The following is an 18,056-nucleotide window of genomic DNA, read 5'->3' as shown; positions in this document are numbered from 1 at the left end:
AAAACTCCATGTTTGAGAATTTGAAAGCCTTGTTATAAACTTTTATTTATGTTTGGCTTTCAGCTTCCATTATTTCTCTAAGTCAGATAAAATTTACACTCTAATTTACAAGGTTGTTGTGAGGAAGAAGTACCATGATGTATATGAAAGTGCCTTTTATAAACTAAAACAGGCTACAAAACATAATAGTAAATTACACTCTGTATTTGTTACCAAGAAAGCTTCCTTGAATCATTCACTAATCCTAGGATAACCTATTATCTGGATTCAAGTAATGAGGCTTTGATGGGAAGCTGGTTCCATAAAACACAAAAGGAAAATGGATATAGTGGGTTATGTTTGCTGTTATTCATAAATCAGGATTCCCGGATGACATCTAAAGTTTCAGGAATAACTCCTAGTTGTGGTATGTTTCTTTCACTGTCTGATGCCTTTGAAGCACATTGATTTAGTGCATGTTTACTTTAGATTTAGATCTCAAAAAGAAGCTGTATTCCTTGGTTAGGCATCCAAATTGTAGGTACCATTCATCCAGTTCCCTGTCCTATACACCTTTATCTAGTTACGATGAATAAGAACAAAACACTATTCGTAACAGTGCAAGTACTTTATAACTGAAGCTGCAGTAAGTTTAATTTTCAGTACATGACATATTTTCATGCATTTGCTTTATCCCTGTACAATACTAAGAATCTTTAACATACATTTTGTAGCTTTTCTTTACTAACATTGTATTCCTTTACTAATGAGTAAACAGTTCTAAAACATGAATTCATAATTACAATGTCATTTATTTCAATCCTGTGGCACATACTATGATAGGCTTGAAAAAAAAAAAACACTTTGATATTTCCTCTGTAGGTTACTACATGTTACCATTCATTTCTATAAATTAAATTTACTAGGAAAACCCACAGTTTAAAAAACATACACAAGAATAAGCTAGTGATCACAATCAACAAATGAATGAATTCAAAATAGTATAAAGTCAGGAACAGTTTATCTTCATGGTAAACATTCACTTTATGCAAATCCCACTTGGCTTCATTTAATTAAAAAGCTGAAAAAGAAAGAAAATTATTATGTGCTGAACATTAAAAAAAATATGCTTTTTATTCCAAATTAGTACATGTAAATATAACATTAAAATGTCATAATTGTATTAATTCAACTAATTGTAATTGTTACATCAGGGCAATTTTTCTAAAGTAGTACCTTTAACCAGATCAGGCTTAGGGTGGGAATAGAGTCAGGGGTGAGAGAAGATGCTGAAAACTTGAATTTGTGGTTTCAATTTACATAAACATTCCTCTCACTGCTGCCTAGAGCAATAGTTAAATCAGCATTTAAAATGGTAATGTAGGGGAAATAGAAGGGAATGGACTGAAACAAATGTGTGAAGTGGGTCATTTGACTGTCCTAAACATATTTTTTCTCATTAAATGTAAAATTTACTTACATAAAATAATTATTAATCACTTGGTCTTTGTTAATGTAATTTACAATCTCATTATATCAAACAACCAAAAAGAGTATACATAAATAATAAAACTTCTGATGAAACATCAGCAGAGATAATTGAAAATAAAAAAAAGATAGCTATTAGTTTTTTAAACTTCCCTAAGCAAAGCTTTAATTTATGAAACAAAATTTAATTTTGTAAGATGGTGAATCAATTTAAATAACATTTATGAAACTTTTGTTTATATCTGTACCTTTCTGCTGACACGTGTCATGTTCTTTTTGAGTCTTGACAACACAAGACAACTTTGCAAGGCAACCAGAGACAAACCAATTTCATTTTAAAAAGTTACAATATAAATATAATGCAAAAATGCAATTAATAGTTCCTGTAGTGTTTAAAAAAAAAAACAAAAGAAAACATGTAGCTGGAAAAATGTCCAAACTAGGTAAGTTTTATATCTGGATGTTTAAATTATAATATCCTAGGCATAAATTGTTTTGTCTTTCTGAACCTCGGTTTCCTCATTAGTGAAAAGAACGTTTGTTTTGGATGACTCCCAAGTTCTTTTCAGTGCTAATATTTTATGATTCTGGTGATACTATGTGCAAGAATAAATATATATTTTAAAATATAACATATTTTATAAAATATAAAATATTTATATATAATATATATTTAAATTATATAATATACAGTGTATATTATATAACATCAATTAAAATGTACAGGAAGTCACAGTACAGTACAGAATAATTACTCTTGTTATTCGATTTCTGAGAAATTGTTAAAGAAGAAGATAAAAATTATGTGATGATATCAGGATGCAATCAGACATTGCTTTTACTTAAAAAAAAAAAAAGTAATGAATAAAGTGTACTATAAGGATGACCATCTCCATGAAGAAGAATGTCAGCAATAAACCTCATCAGGGCATTAAACTGTAGTTGTGGTTCCATCTACGATCATTAAAAACACTGCTGGCAAAGCAGATGTGTCAGTTGTAGATAAACTTGCTCTGAAGATGAAGCTAACTGAAGAATGAGGGTTAATACAAAAAGAAATCTAATCATAAACTGAAACTTAAAACTAGGGATTTGTAGCTTTTTGTTGTTTTGTTTTTAATGGACTGATCTGCAAATTTTAAGTTACGGAGCACTAATCTTTATTATTGTTAAAAATAATACCCCTCTAAAAGCAAAAGTACTAATTTGATGCATAATGGTGATTGTGTATCTTCTAACTTTTTAGGAGTTCTATATTTAGGTACATTAAGAGTAAAAGGATCTTTGTGAGTACGTTCTTAATCTGTAGTTATTATGGTACTGTTTTTCTCTTTTTATGGTTTTCAAAACTGAAATAGTAATTTTCTTGAAAGCTGTTATAACAATCACTTGTCTGTCATGAAATGACAAATACATATTTAATCTGAAACTAATTGTCCAACAATAAAGGATACATCTAACAGGCAGAACAATTCCTATGCTTTTATTTTCAAAACTGTCATTTTCATTTTAAAAAGCTACAAATTTTTTTATTTGTTCAAGACACTAGAAACACTTGAAGCACAAAAATATTTTGCTGGTTAAAATGTTTCTGAGAAAAGTACGAACTGTTATTCTCTATTCAATCAGTATTTCAGATTTCACTTTTACTTTCATTATATAAATAGTAAATGTCCAAGGTACGTTCTAGTATGTTTTGTATTGATATTTTCACTCAAGGAATTAAGTCTCTTATTTCTAATGAATAGGATCTTACATGCAGTTTTTCCCTTTTCACATTGATCTAATAATTTGGATGTATAATCTAATAGTATAACAGTTCTTATAGATTAATGGTTCAATAGTGCTTATTGGTTTTTTCTAATAATGCTTATAACAAAAATGTGTAATTGCCTTTGTATCATACAAAGAAAACTGTCAAGAATACTGAAAACTGAATTTGCTCCCCTTAATTGTGCTTTGCAGTTATGTGGTCTGCTTCCACAATGAGTAAGAAGCAGCCTTGGGTACCATCTTCAGCTTCTGTGTGGACTCTGCTCCACTCTGCCATAAATGAATTGCACTGTAGTTACTAATAGTGATGGTATGCATATGCAAAGCACTGATTGCTGTGACTGGCTTATTCTGAAGTGAATATATGCATGGTCAAGTGTAAGTCAGGTAGTAATACAAGATGGAAGCTAATTGGCAACAGTAGCAAATTGTACAAGGGGATAAGATAGAAGGCTAGGACTAGCACAAATGTGCCCCGAGACCTCCCACTTCCTCTAACCTAAGGGAAATAGCCATTCCCTTCTAGTCCATGTCACTTTATTGTTGCTTAAAGTCCATCAGGGATGCAGAGGGACTCTACACAAAAAAATCATGATTTAGAGTAAAATGCTGTCTTTGATTTTCTGAGGAGAAATAATCCATAGGTTCGTTAGCAAGTTTATTATTTGAAATTCAGAATGTTTTACTAGAGAAACATGAATCAAAGTGTTAGCTATTTTCTCAAACTAAAGGCCCCCAAACATCTGTTTCAATCACCATTTAACAACTATTGTGTACTAGAATAGAAGCATGTTGCAAAAAACGGAATGAATGAAAGTCATGGTCGTTATGTTTCTTTTAGCTAAAGGAGAGAAAGACCTGGGTATGATTAAGCACAATATAGTGACAGATCTGATATGATGACAAGTTCCTGGCGTTAGGAGAATTGAAAAACAAACAAGATGAAGGGACCGCAGCCTAGAATAAAGTTGGATGAAGAAAGGTATCCAAGTATGAGAACACATTTAGTGCTGTATTCAGCATGGCTAAACCAGGCATTAGCACATTTTCTGTAAAAAGCCAGAAGGTAAATATTTTAAACTTTGTGGGCCATGGGTCTTTGTTGAAAACATTCAACTGAACTGTTGTAGTGCAAAAGCAGTCATAGACAACACATAAAAACAAGCCTGGCTGCGTTTAAATGAAACGTTATTCATAGGCACTGAAATTTGAATTTCATAATTTTCATTTCACAAGATATTCTTTGTTGACTTCCCACCCCTCAGTGATTTACAACTGTAAAAGCCATTCTCAGTTTGGAGGATACACTTAAACAGGCAGCAGTTACTGAGTTTTGTATTAAACCATAGGGTATACTGAAGGCTGTACCATAAAAAGCTAGATGGCACAAAACTTAAAATAGTTGTGGCAATTCATACAATGATATTCCTATATAGCTAATAAAATCATATATGTTGTAGAATGTAGTTAATTGCATTGAAATATGCTGATGAGGTATAAAACAAAAACAAGCAGCTTATAAAATATGTATTGCATCATTCCCGAGGTTCAAATTATATACAGGCTAAACTGATGACATTTGATGACCTGGATGTTGGGCTTTATTAATATATTTTATTTTCTTCATTTTGCTAATCTGTATCTTCTAGAAGGAACATGTATTAACTTTCCCCTCCCTTTTTATTAGATATTAGTGGATTTTAATGAAGAAGCAACATAATCAGTACCTATCTTAAAATAATTCTGACATTACTTTACAATAAGTGATGAATTATGGGGTATAATGGCTAGATATTGGGAGATAATTTAAGAGGCTAGTTAATAGTCAGAAAAAGACACAATGTAATTAAGACAGCAATTGCGGGAAGAGAAAAGTAATGTAGACCAAATAACAAAAGAGGATGAACATGTGGGATGAGGACAAAATGACTCCAAGATTTTCATCTTGTATGACTATGAGAATGACAGTGTCTTAGGGAAAATGGGGAAAAGGAGTGGAGAAAGATTCAAAGGCAGATGATACTGATTTTGAATGTATTGAGGTGAACTGCTAATGTGGTATTCAGATCTGGTTCTGGATCTCAGGAGAAGGGTCAGGACTTGTTATGTATATTTGAGACTGAGAAATCATCTAAAAGAAAAAAGGAGGGTGTAAGAATGCCATATTACAAAATCCGGGGTATAAAGTTTCCAGCAGGGGCTTGTCAAATAAAGCGCTAGAAGGGTCACCTGAAGAAAACTTTGGATTTGGTCACTGGTTGTTACTGGAGACAGAGGATATATCAAAAGCTTGTTTGTTCCTTTTCCCTTCCTGTGAAATAACTGAACAGGTACCAAATAATGGCTTGCTGTTTGCTTTGGTTTTTTGTTTATCTTGAATTAACGACTCCATCTGTTTCTCATATTTGGAAAAACCAGAATGTACATAGTGTTCCTGAACAAATGTATTCTGTCCAACTGGGAGTTTGGTTAACTTCTCTGAGATCCTCGGCTCGATAGACTTCTTGTGCACTGCTCTTCCTGTTCTCAAACTGGGGAGGAAGTCAGGGAGACCCAGTGGCTACATAATGGCATCTGTCTTGGGGAAATCACTTAGGTGGCTAAGGGGCCAGCTCCTCAGATTTCATCTGGCATCCAAAAAAGGTGCAGAAGGGAAAAAAGGCCTGGGTTGTTCAGTAAGCAGATAGGCCAGTGGCTGAATGTTCATTCCTGTTCCATTGACCTTGCGTATAGTACAACTCACTGAGTCATTCTTTTTAATCCTTACTCTACGTTCACACATGTTCTATGGGAATGCTAGAGAGAAGTACATTGTGGCCCTTAGCCAGACCATTTTCGCAAAAGTCCTGGGGCTCTCTTCTCTGTAATAGAAGATTACTAAACCCAGAAACGTCTGAGTCTGAAACAAGTGGTCTTCCAGAAAGGCCTGAAGAAATCTAGGCCTGTATTGACAGGAGGAAAATATCTTTCGGAACGGAAGCTTTCTTTATCTGTCATTTCATGGGGCAATCGCTGTCCGATCTCCTAGTGCTGAGGCCAGTTCTCTACACAGCCTGCACAGAGAGACCTAATCATAGTATTAACCACATGTAACAATTAGGAATCACCAGAAGCACGGATAGTCAGTGGGCGGGGGGGGGGGGTGCGGAAAGAACAACAAAACTAGAATGTAGGGGATAAGCAACAGGTGAAGAGCAACTTCAGAACTCGGCTGGAACACAGGAGCTTCCCACTCCTTCCCTACTTTCAGTGGGGTGCTGAATGGTGTGGAGTTTCTGCCAGAGTTAAGAAAGTTGTCTTGTCTCTAGGGCTGCTTTTGAGGTGTGTGTTAGCCTAGACCCTGTGGTCTCTGGGCTTGAAGGGGTGGAATGTGCAATGCAGAATCAAAAAACTGAATTGTGAATTTTCTGCAAAAACATATAGAAGTACGTACTATTTCTGAATTTAACAAATGCTGATTTTTAAAAAAATTTTCAGTAAGTTAAGTGTTTGGCAGACTTGTACTTTTTATTAACTTTGAATATTAAGGCTTATATTATTTGTTAATGGGGAAAAAAGGTTTGGCTATACTCTTCCTAAGCAGAACTAAATACACTTGTTGACTGCTTTTTTTCCCTAAGTGATAATAAACAGAAGTTAAGAAAATATATTTTGTTTGGGGTGGAAGGATGGCATCTGTCAAACGATTAACTCCACGTGTCAGTCTTTTGGTAGAAATTTAAGTCTGAGGACTTTTCCCTGTAGCAGATAAATATAATAATGTAGAACTGGAATACAGAATCCCACAGTTAAGTTATGTTACATTTGTAAAACAGTAATTTACTATAACTTGTCTTACTCATGAGATAAATGTTATAGTCTTTATATTTGAAAAAATGAGGAAAACTGAGGCTCAGAGAAGATTAAAAGACTTGCCTGAGGTTATAGAGTTTTTAAGTGCCATGGTCCAAATCACATCTTCTCACTCAAAGTCCAGATCACTTTCCAATACACCACAATGAAATACAACAATATGGAAAAAATAATCCTTAAGATTGAATTTCCATTTGTACAATATTATTACAAGATTTAGCACTACATTCTTTATCTAGATTAGATAGGGGATAGACAATGGTGCCTTTACAGAAAGTCAGGTTTTCTCTGAATCATCTCTAAATCCTTTGACCTTTTATAAGTCATTCTACAAAGCTAGGACTCAGCATGAGAAAGGTTAATGCCAGTGAAATTCTCATCAATGATATGTACTATGGGCTGATCATCACACCATTTACATAATATTTTTCTATTTGTACAGCTGAAGGTTAAGATGTACAAATGAATGCAATATTGCTATACGCTCTACATGCTGGAATTTTTGCCTTGCTGTGCTTGTTCACCATAATACTTACCTCAAAATTGATATGAATGCCTTTCATTTTTAGCTGTTATTCTGTATGTTTCCTTATTGAATATCCTTCCATTTTTGTTGTTCGTCTCAAGATACCCAAGGACGGTAGGAAGTATCAGTTTCTTTTTAAGATAATGGAAGACACGTTGTGTCCACTATAAGCCTAATTTATATATTGTTTTTCACTCGATATCACACAGCTCAGAATTGGGACTGCAATACCTCTTTTTTAAAAACAATTTTTTTTTTAGAGACAGGGTCTTACTCTCCTGCACAGGCTGGAGTGCAGTGGCACAATCATAGCTCACTTTCAGCCTTGAACTCCTGAGTTCAAGTGATCTTTCTGCCACAGCTTCCCCAGTACCTGGAACTACAGGTGTGTGCCACCATGACAGGCTACGTTTTTAAATTATTTGTAGAAACATCATCTTGCTATGTTACTCAGACTGGTCTCAAATTATTGGCCTCTAGCAATCCTCCTGCCTCAGCCTCCCAAAATGCTAGGTATGAGGCCTGAGGTACTATGCCTAGCCACAATAGTTATCTTTCTTTAGTGCTCAAGTTTGAAAAATAACTTTTTCCACAGATCTTCAGTTGTGAAGAACAATCTGACAACTCCAGGGGGTGTCATTCACTATGAACTGCATCTTCTGGAGCTGTGGCAAGCCAGTCATCTTCATCCTATTTCTATTTTAATGGTTCCATTTGCATTTAATGGAAGTAGACAAGGAATAGTTTTGAAGTAAACAGATTCAACTAACAAGTATATGATGAGCACCTACTATGTGCATAGCACTTTGGAGACATATAAAAGGTATTTATCAAAGACACAAATACCTTGTAATAGTCTAGAAGAAAAAAAGACATATGAAACAACTGCACATGAGTAATTAATGAAAAACATAATGCAGTAAAGTACTACTGAATAATCAATTGCTAAAGTGGCTAGTCTAGGTGAAGAGAGAGGTAAAAGTGAGTACTTTACTGAGAACCTACTATATTTCAGGGGCTACAAATTGATTATAACTTATCTTCATAAAATTCTGAGGTATGTTTTATCATATCAAGTTTTCAAATTAAGAAACATGCTTAACCAAGTTAAATATATTGGCAAAAGATAAGAGAAGTAACTAGAGTTGTGGAAAAACGAGACTTAGAAGTAATTAACTTTAAGCCGCAAAGTTAGTTGAGAAGAACCAAGATGCTAACCTAGGTTTGTTTAAATGCAGAGCTAGAACTCTAGCGAATACACAGAATTAACCCCCAAACTTGAACTCGGGTCTTCTCCTAATTACTGTTATTTTTTCATTATATCATACTACTTGCCGAAGACACAGTCTAATGAACTTCAGTTAGGAAGCAAAGTGATAGAATTACTAGAAATGTCTGTTGTTATTTTCCTACAAAAGCTGAGACTTGATGTGCCTTAGATGTTTTTATACACATCTTCTAAAGAAAACTTTTGTGAGTAGAGTGGCAGTGAAAAACACTGATAAGGTAGTTACCCATAGAGGAAGAATATCATGTTCCTGCTAGCACTTTCCTCTCCTTAGAAAATGGCGCTAGCGGCGAGGCGCGGTGGCTCACGCCTGTAATCCCAGCACTTTGGGAGGTGGAGGCGGGGGGATCACAAGGTCAAGAGATCGAGACCATCCTGGCCAATATGGTGAAACCCCGTCTCTAATTAAAAATACAAAATAAATTAGCTGGGCGTGGTGGCGCACACCTGTAGTTCCAGCTACTCAGGAGGCTGAGGCAGCAGAATTGCTTGAATCCGGGAAGCGGTGGTTGCAGTGAGCCGAGGTCGCACTACTGCACTCCAGCCTGGCACCTGGTGACAGAGTGAGACTCTGTCTCAGGGGGGAAAAAAAAAAAAAAAACGGGGCTAGCACTAAAGTTAATGTTTATGTAATATATAAATTCAGTGCTACTACTGAAATAATATTTCCTCTTTTCTGAACTATGGCTCAGATGGTAATTAGATCAAATTCATAATAACCCTGCTATTTCACTGACTATTTCAAGAGACTCAGGAGCCCCATTAAACTCAACAAAAGGATCAGGGAAAATCTTTTTTCATTCAACTGAATCATGCAAATATAAGATAAAGCTACTTAATCTTTAGCACAAAGAAAAACTTTGTAGCAAAACAAAATAAAAAAATAAAAATAAAATTCTGATATAAATATTTAATGAATTTAAATATTTATATCAGAATTAATGATAATTAGCATCAAACATTTACTGCAATGTAATAAGTGATTTATAAGCATTCTCTCATGTAATCTTTGTAACAGTTGAATGACATATGAAAAATCATCTCCATTTATAAATGAGAAAACTTAGGTTTTCAAAAGTTGAGTAACTTGCCCAAGGTCACACAGGTAGTTACAAGCAGACTGTGCATTCCAGTAAGGGAAGTCTGCTTATTAAATTTAAAAGACAATATGAGATAATTTAGTAATGGCATGAAACAGATTCATACTGTATATTATTAACAGTCAACCTTATAGAAGATTTAAGAATACTGGAAAAATACTTAAAGTCAATGTTTATACCTTTAGCAAGTACATATATCAATAAAGAAAATAAAAATTTTGAAAACAAGATGAAGTTCTGAAAATATATGACAAAGGGCATAGATGTTCAAGGTTTTGTGAGGTTTAAGATTAAAAATGAATAAACACAACAGGATCACTTGATGTAGAAGAAATTAAGGGTTGTATTTTAAATAAAATTCAAAATTGTGAGGAGAGAATGTAAAAAAATTAAACATAATTATCGATACAGTCCTGTGTATCAGTGGTACAACAGTTTATAATTCACAAAAATTCAAAATGAAGACATCGAGGGCCAAAAGGTGGTGGCATAACACCCAAGCAAGTCTGCTGGCACTGAAGCCTAAAGCCCATTAGTAAAGGTGATCTTCTTACAAAATAAAATGGTAGAAGGTGTTATGTTCAATGTGCATTTTCACTAAAGGATAACTCAAGAGTCTTATCCCAAGTACAGATATGATCTAAAGTAGAAGTGGGAAGCTTCCCAAGAGCTATGTACTGAAGAATGTACATCTGTACTTGCAGCTGATCTCTGCAACATGTATTCATGTTAAGATTGGGAAAGTCAAGGATACGGTCTTGGTTGAGAAACAATTTTTTTCCTCTTGTCAGCCTACTTCAGTGCATTTCTGTCTTACATGGCTGAAGTAGTTCAGCTCTTGGTCCTTAGAGTTTATGACTGACTATTGTACAGCCTTATGTTCTTAGAAAATGGATATCTACAGATGTCTTAGCAGAAGTACTCAAGGTCAGGAAATACCTTCTAGAATATGTTTTGGGGTTTTCCTCCTCCTAGAATGATTCTTTCCTGCATCTCATTCTTTCATTTTCTAGACACTGCCTGTAGGTGATGTGAGCAGTTTTTAAAACATGTCATATAATGCTGGTTCCACAGGTAAATGGTTCCAGGAATACAAAAGTATTCTTTAACAATGCGGTGCTATGTTCATCACAGGATAACTCTTCTTCATCAGCATCTCACCTGTCAACTAGTCTCAGAATTATTTCTTCTTCTCCTTCATTTGTTTCCTCTTTGACACTTGCTTTTGCCATCACTGTTGGTCTTTCTTTAACTAATTGAATATATACGTATATTTGCTTTTTCTGTACTGTTAGGTTTTGGGAATTTAGCTCAGGATGTGTCCAAATCTCTGGTATATACTCTCTGCAGTCTTTTAGGAACACTTGCTCTTGATATTTCTCAGACAATTATCCTAATCATTCACAAGTGAGTTGTTAAAATAACTGAGAAGACAACAAAACTTACTTAAAAGGAAAATAATGCAATGGAATTTAAAAAAACCCAAAGTAAAATATATTATTACTAACTTAACTTTAGCATATATATAGGTCCTAGACTAACAAAAGGGATTAAAACTTTTTGTTATTGTTGTTCATAAACCTCCCCTTTAAACTGTATTTTATTGGTTTAGAAGGATACTGTAGATATCATGAAGGGAACAATTACACTATATAAACTTGACGGAGCGAAAGAATTCAAGTGGGTTATGCATGCCATAAGGATTTATGAAAGCCTGCTTTACAATTTACCAGCATATCCATAGAATGTAGAAAAATGGATAAATGACAGTTCTCAAAAGGGCTGAAGGGACATATTAGAAAGCTTTAATGTGATATGGGAAGATATAATTAGAGGGATTATTTAAATTGGACAGAATAGCTGGATAATTAAGTCATGAAATTAAGAAAGAACAAATCTGAGAAATGATCTGAGGATAGATGAAGAGCAGATTATAAAAATATTAGAAAAAATATAAAAAGGGAATCACATCTATGTAAACTACAGCAGCTTTCATTAGTAAAGAATAATAAATATTTAAATTTTTATGTAATAAGTAGATTTTGTCACTGTCCGTTTTCTGTGGATTTCCTTTTGTTTCATGGCATATATTTGTACCAAGTTCAAGAGAAAGGAAGCTATTATTTTGGTGCTGAACATCTAATTAGTCAACATTTTTCTTAGAGGCTTCGGCTATCAGATTTTTGAAGTGACTGTACATTTGACTTTGTGTTGTTTTCAACTTTGATTCTGGGATAATTTTCTACTTCTGAGAATACACGAATCAGATTATGCAAAATATGGCACAGGAGAGACAAGTGAGCTAAGAGTCTGATTTTTCTGCTTCTGTCTTTAAATAGATATACTCTTTACGTCTCATCTGTAAAATGAATTTCAATGATATGATCTCCATGATCCTTTCCAGGACTAAAATTACTAAACACTATGATGTTTTGAAAAAAAAAATCCCAAAATCTCATCTGGAAAAATAATTACTAGTTTTGCAAATGTCTAGAATTTGAATTAGAGAATTGTCCTAAAATTCACCCAAACTGGTTAAGAATACTTCCTTTTCAGTGTATATCTTTCTTTTCATAATTAATTATACAGAAAGTGTATTTATGAATATTTAATGGATTTTAAGCCAGAAACATGTTCATTATTGACTAGTACATATTAAGGCTATCACACCATAGCAGCATACTCAGAATCCTCAAAAGATGCCATGAACACATTTCTCTCTCCAGTTCTCTGTACACATATTATTACTTTCTTTCCATGAAATACCCTCCTCAGCCCTTCTTTTCTCCTTTGTCTAAATGCTTTGTCAAATTCTAGCCTAATTCAAGCCTTCTTCTGGAGTCGTTCTTTCTCACTCAAACCCACAGTGATCTTTCCCACCTGTGAAATATCTCCATAAAACAGATCTGCCATTTAGCTTTTGATACTTTACGTTGTTATTCAAAAGTACTTCACAGCAAGCATCACGGCATGTCTATAAAGCATATGTTTAATAACTCAAATTGAAAACTGAGGCAATTATGAAATCCTTTATCACTTCCCTAAGACTGACTCATAAAACGATTATATCAAAATGTACCTGGGTAACTATTCACCTGATTTTAAAACCCACACTCAGAGATTCTGATTGAGTTGCATATGATGTAGGACTTAGAAGCCACAGAGTTGCTGAAAACCATCTCTTATAATCAACGATCTACTGGCCGTGCATGGGGGTTTGCACTTGTAATCTCAGCTACTCAGGAGGCTGACGCAGGAAAATTGTGTGAACCTGGGAGATAGAGGCTGGGATGAGCAGAGATCATGCCACTGCACTCCAGCCCGGGTGAGAAAGCGAGACTCCCTCAAAAAAAAAAAAAAAAAAAAAACTGGCACATCTTTTATTCCAAACACATGAGCCGAATTAAATACTACTCTGTTCACATATTTGCTGGTTTTATATTTTATAGGTGTTTGTCATTGTATTTGACTTCTTTTGGATGTGCCTAAGAAACAGGTAATTAATTTACATTCAGTGGGCTCTTTGAATAGCTCCAACACAAGGTGGTGAAGGAGATACCTTCAAGGACTCCAGAGGGTGGACTGGCCTGGCAGTTCTAAAATCAGACACCCCATCCTGGGGAGTAAAAAACCTAGCCAATCATTCTCTTCCTCTTAGACAAGAAAATTCACAAAATCATGTTGAGAGAGTGAGACCAGTAGCATGGGTAGAAGCCAAAGGGACAGAGAAGGGTCCAATTAGCTGAAGAGAACAGTACAAGGAAATTATTCAGTGATAATAGTGGAAGAACTGTAGCAAGGGATTAATCATTGAGTTATCTCTGAAACAATGGATTTCTGTTGCTGAATGACCTATTTTCTGAACTTTTCCAACATCTGTGAGATCTAGCTGCGTGGCAACTAGGTTTTTAATTGTCTTCCTTGCTTCTCCATATATCTTTCCTATCAACCTCCTATTATCTAAAATAGCCTGATTGCCTTTTGGCTACTTGAATCTAAAATTGCCTAAAAGGGCAGCCAAACTCTGTTTAGCTTCTTTAGGTCAATCTGGTAAACCCACACAATAGCACAGCAAATGACAGAGCACTCTGAAGAGCTGTTACAGCAGCCAGAGGCCTGCCTGCCATTTCTCTACACTGCATGCCACACTGTTTAGCACACCTGGTTTCCCAAGCTGCTTTGAGAGGCTCTCTTCTGATTCTATTTCTTGGCAACTCCTTCTTACTGGTTTTCATCTTAACTATGTCAAATTTAATATTCACAAACCACTCTAAGGCATAATTTACATCTCTGACTTCTTACAAGAGTTTCATCTATATTTCTAGCCTTATGAGGTCTGCTAAAGGCAAATCTATCTCATGTTAGGCTGGTGGGGAGTTGACAGGAGTGTGGGACTGGTTACATAATAAGAGTGCTCAAATGCCACATTCACACAGAAATAAAATTAGAGGCAGGTACTCTGGTTCAGATGCATTTACTATTCACATCTATGCGACCAAGGATATGTATTTTGAAATACGTATCCTTGGTGGCATAGATCTGAATAGTAATTCTTCCCAGGTAATTTCTATGTCCAACCTTGGTTAAAAACAATAAAAACCCAGAGCATTGGAGACTTATTATACTAAATGACTGTTACTTGGAAAAAAAAGTACAAACTTGAAAACTCTTCATATTGTAACAAAAAATAGTGCTGTCAAATGTAACATTATAAAAAACTAGTAAAACTTACTTTTTTCCACTTTTCCTAGTCATTATATTGCTGAGTCAGATAGGGAATGATATTCTGGTATCATTACATGCTCTGATATACAAGAAAAGTTAGAATTTGCCTTTTACCCCTGTCAACTAAAAAGAACTTAAGAATCTCACAATATAACTTACTATACAGTTTACCATTTTATAAAAAGAGATACAACATTTCCTTTAATATTTTAAGTGCTATAGATAGAAATGTTTTAATTTTTAAGTGTTTTCACATCCTAGATAATTTTTATTTTTCTTAATTTACAGCTTCCAGTATATAACATATGTTAAACTGAGTATCAATCATACAGAACCACAATTCTCCTTCCTAGAGCAGGGCAAAATTTAAAAAAAAAAAAAAAAAAAAAAAAAAACACTTCATCTTTATGGGGCATTATTTATTCTTGGATTTGATTCATTTATTTCACATCATCCAAACGAAAACTGGCCAGCTAACTAATGTCAAGAATAAAATGAAAAAACTGAAGACTCTGCTTGCCTCTCTCACAACTCTTGCTACCGTCAGAACTGATACTTTTAAAAATTTACACTGCAGGCAGGGTGTCAGGTGATGTTCCTACAAGCTGAATCTGATACCCACAATTCTTCCATTCCTTTAGTATATTTATTTGTAATGGGTGTGGAAAGAAGAGAATTGGAAATGTGGCCATATATGAAAATAGAGAGATGGGATTGAAGAGTCTTATTCTTCTATTATCCCATAGTTAAATCTCACTTCTATGGGATTAGTTTTGTCCCTGATTAAGCTATATATTGTTGCTATGATCGGTGTAGAAGCGTTCTAAAAATGTCCACTGTTTATAGGTGGAAGAAATGCATGCTATAGGGAGCTTTTATTTTCTATCAACATAGCACTGGTTATACTACCTAAGCACAATCCTCAAAATCTCTGAAAAAGGAAATACACAGCTTCTGCTCATTAGAGAAAGATGAGCTAAGCTAAAAGAAGGACTCCCAAGAGAAAACGAAGCAGTTATTTAAGAAAACTTAAGGGAGGAAAAAGCACACGAATGAATATAGGCCTAATTCATAAACTGTACAACTGTAATCTGGCACATCTAATGTAGTGTGCTTTAGTGAAAGTATGGTTTGAATTTTCAGTATCTTTTCATCTCCAATTATGACAATTTACTCGTTACAGTGATTTTAGTGACCAGAGATTATTCTATCATTTAATTTTTCCCTTTCATGTTGGCTCTTATTTTGCAAAGTGAAAATGTTGTAGAATTTAAAATGCAAAGTTTATCAGACAACGAACACTGGATTATATGACAAAACAATCTTGCAAATAAAGTCAAAATCATAATTATACAAACTAAGAAAAAATTTTGAAGTCCTCAAAATGAGCTTAAACTTCATTTGTTATATGTACGTATGAAAATATGAGTGTCTAAAAAGAAACTGTACCTGTTGGGGAACAAGAACTATACCTTATATCTCCATGTTGTAGTTTACCATGCTGAACACATGGCAGGTGCTCAAAAACTTAATGGAATTTAAAAATCACACAGCAAGTAAGCTACTTGACATTAATCCTTAATTATATATTAACCACTAAAATTCTGTTCTATTAGGTTAAGAATAAAAACATTCATGTTAGTATAAAGATATTACCTATAAGGATAGCCGTGGTACTTGGAACGAAATATTGAAAGTAGAAAACTGAAGAAGAAGACCACCAGGCCCAATCCCACTAGGCAAATTACTAGAAACAGACAGAAAATACCATTAGTGTCTAAAAATATGCAAATGAAACCCCAATTGTTTATAGTTTTAAATGCATTCAGTTATAGTATACTTACATTTAATACTTCATGCCACATACAGGTACAACAAACCAGATTATCCACAATACAATGTGTTCATTCTTCTCAATGAAAATGTACTATTTGGGGTATGAAAACAACAAAATTGACTGATCTAAGTCTTATGGAGGTTTTCTTCTCTTATAGAGTTCCTACAGGTACTAACATGCCCCAGAGTGATCAAAACAAAACACGTTATAAACCACACACAAGATTATTGGCCCTTGCATTATGAAGCATTGGGTATATTAGCAGGAACATTTGCATTATTAGAATGGTTAATATAATTTTAATCTTTTCAAATGCTATGCAGTAATTTTAGGTTTTCAGTTAGTATTGCCTTAGTAAGAGCATGTTATAGAAAGAGTTCATCCTAATGTACAAAAGGCTAGGAATAAAAACTTGCAGGGAGAAAACCCCCTCAATAGCAAAATGTTGTTAGTCTTAAAATAGTGGCAAAATGTTGTTAGTCTTAAAAAGAAACAGGGAGCATATGTTACAGTCCAATTTTCAATATTTCTGTCGCAGGAAAGCTGACAATAGGAAAAGTACTTTTTTATTTCCTCATTTCCTCTTTATTATGATTAAGAAGATTTTACTCTAAAGTAGATGAGTAATAAAATGTTCCTTTTGCATATATATTTTGGATATGTCATTAAATAATTCAAGTCAATTATTAGTAAAATAAACCTAAACATGTAAAATTGAAATGCTTAAATATTTGAGCCAATTAAAGTACATTTAGAGTAAAAGAAGGCAACTATATTTAATGTCTTATGAAATATCTAAACATCTTTTAAGAACATATAATTTGCACAATATACCTTTTATTCATTTCAGAGAATTCTACACAATTTGAATAATATTTGAAATTATTTGTGAAAGAAAAAAGATTAAAAACACTAACAGCAGAAGAAAATAAGGAAAATCAAACACATCTATATGATTCCGTAATACGATTTTTAAAAATTTTTGCCAACATACAAATGAAACCAAGTTTAACTGCAGTTCTGGAAATCATGGAGTAAGTACGTAAGGAATGGCTTTGTCAAAATATGGTCTGCAAATGTGTCAGTCAGTTTTTATGCAACTTCGCAGGAATATCATCTTTCAGGTTTTTAATATAAATTGTGAAACATGACGAGCATTTAATAGCATCCAAGTGTAGCCTCTAACATTTCATTTCAGACAACACTCACACAGCTAAACTTCAAATGAATATTGGCAGAAAATAAAGCAAAAAATGAGTTTGTGAATATTACTTTGAAAATTATAGAATATCCCCATATGACAGACACCAGGACCTAGATACAACGTATTAACAACTTTGCTTATGACAATCTTATTAAACCTATAATTAATTACAAAATGATTTTTACCTCCCCAAATCTGGCATTTTATCTAACATTCCTTTTTTTTCCATATATCTCCTTTTTTTATTTTTCAGAAGAATGGAGCACTCTTTTCATTCCCTTTGT

At 34.0% G+C, this 18,056-nt stretch overlaps 1 protein-coding gene across 5 annotated transcripts in view; it reads right to left on the bottom strand.

The window, feature by feature from the left end:
* Window positions 1-586: 586 nt before the first annotated feature.
* The window catches only part of TUSC3 (tumor suppressor candidate 3), a 218,223-nt gene continuing 200,753 nt past the window's right edge, over window positions 587-18,056 (bottom strand). Inside the window, exons 9-11 of one of the 5 annotated variants that reach the window (XM_032288344.1) lie at window positions 16,388-16,478; window positions 7,156-7,220; window positions 587-1,060 (exon numbers count right to left, since the gene is read on the bottom strand). In XM_032288344.1, coding sequence (XP_032144235.1) covers window positions 7,202-7,220; window positions 16,388-16,478 — 110 coding nt within the window. In that variant the 3' untranslated portion in view covers window positions 587-1,060; window positions 7,156-7,201. Of the gene's footprint in view, window positions 1,061-7,155; window positions 7,221-8,136; window positions 8,315-16,387; window positions 16,479-16,575; window positions 16,659-18,056 lie in introns of those variants that run through there. The other 4 variants (XM_032288345.1, XM_032288343.1, XR_004271998.1 and 1 more) reach the window with 4 other exon arrangements.

This window comes from Sapajus apella, unplaced genomic scaffold (assembly GCF_009761245.1).
Source record: "Sapajus apella isolate SASKATOON/1434 unplaced genomic scaffold, GSC_monkey_1.0 scaffold21, whole genome shotgun sequence".
In the NCBI taxonomy this organism is placed as follows: domain Eukaryota; kingdom Metazoa; phylum Chordata; class Mammalia; order Primates; family Cebidae; genus Sapajus; species Sapajus apella.
Note: the sequence above shows the minus strand (reverse complement) of the source record. Positions and strands in the feature narration are given on the sequence as shown.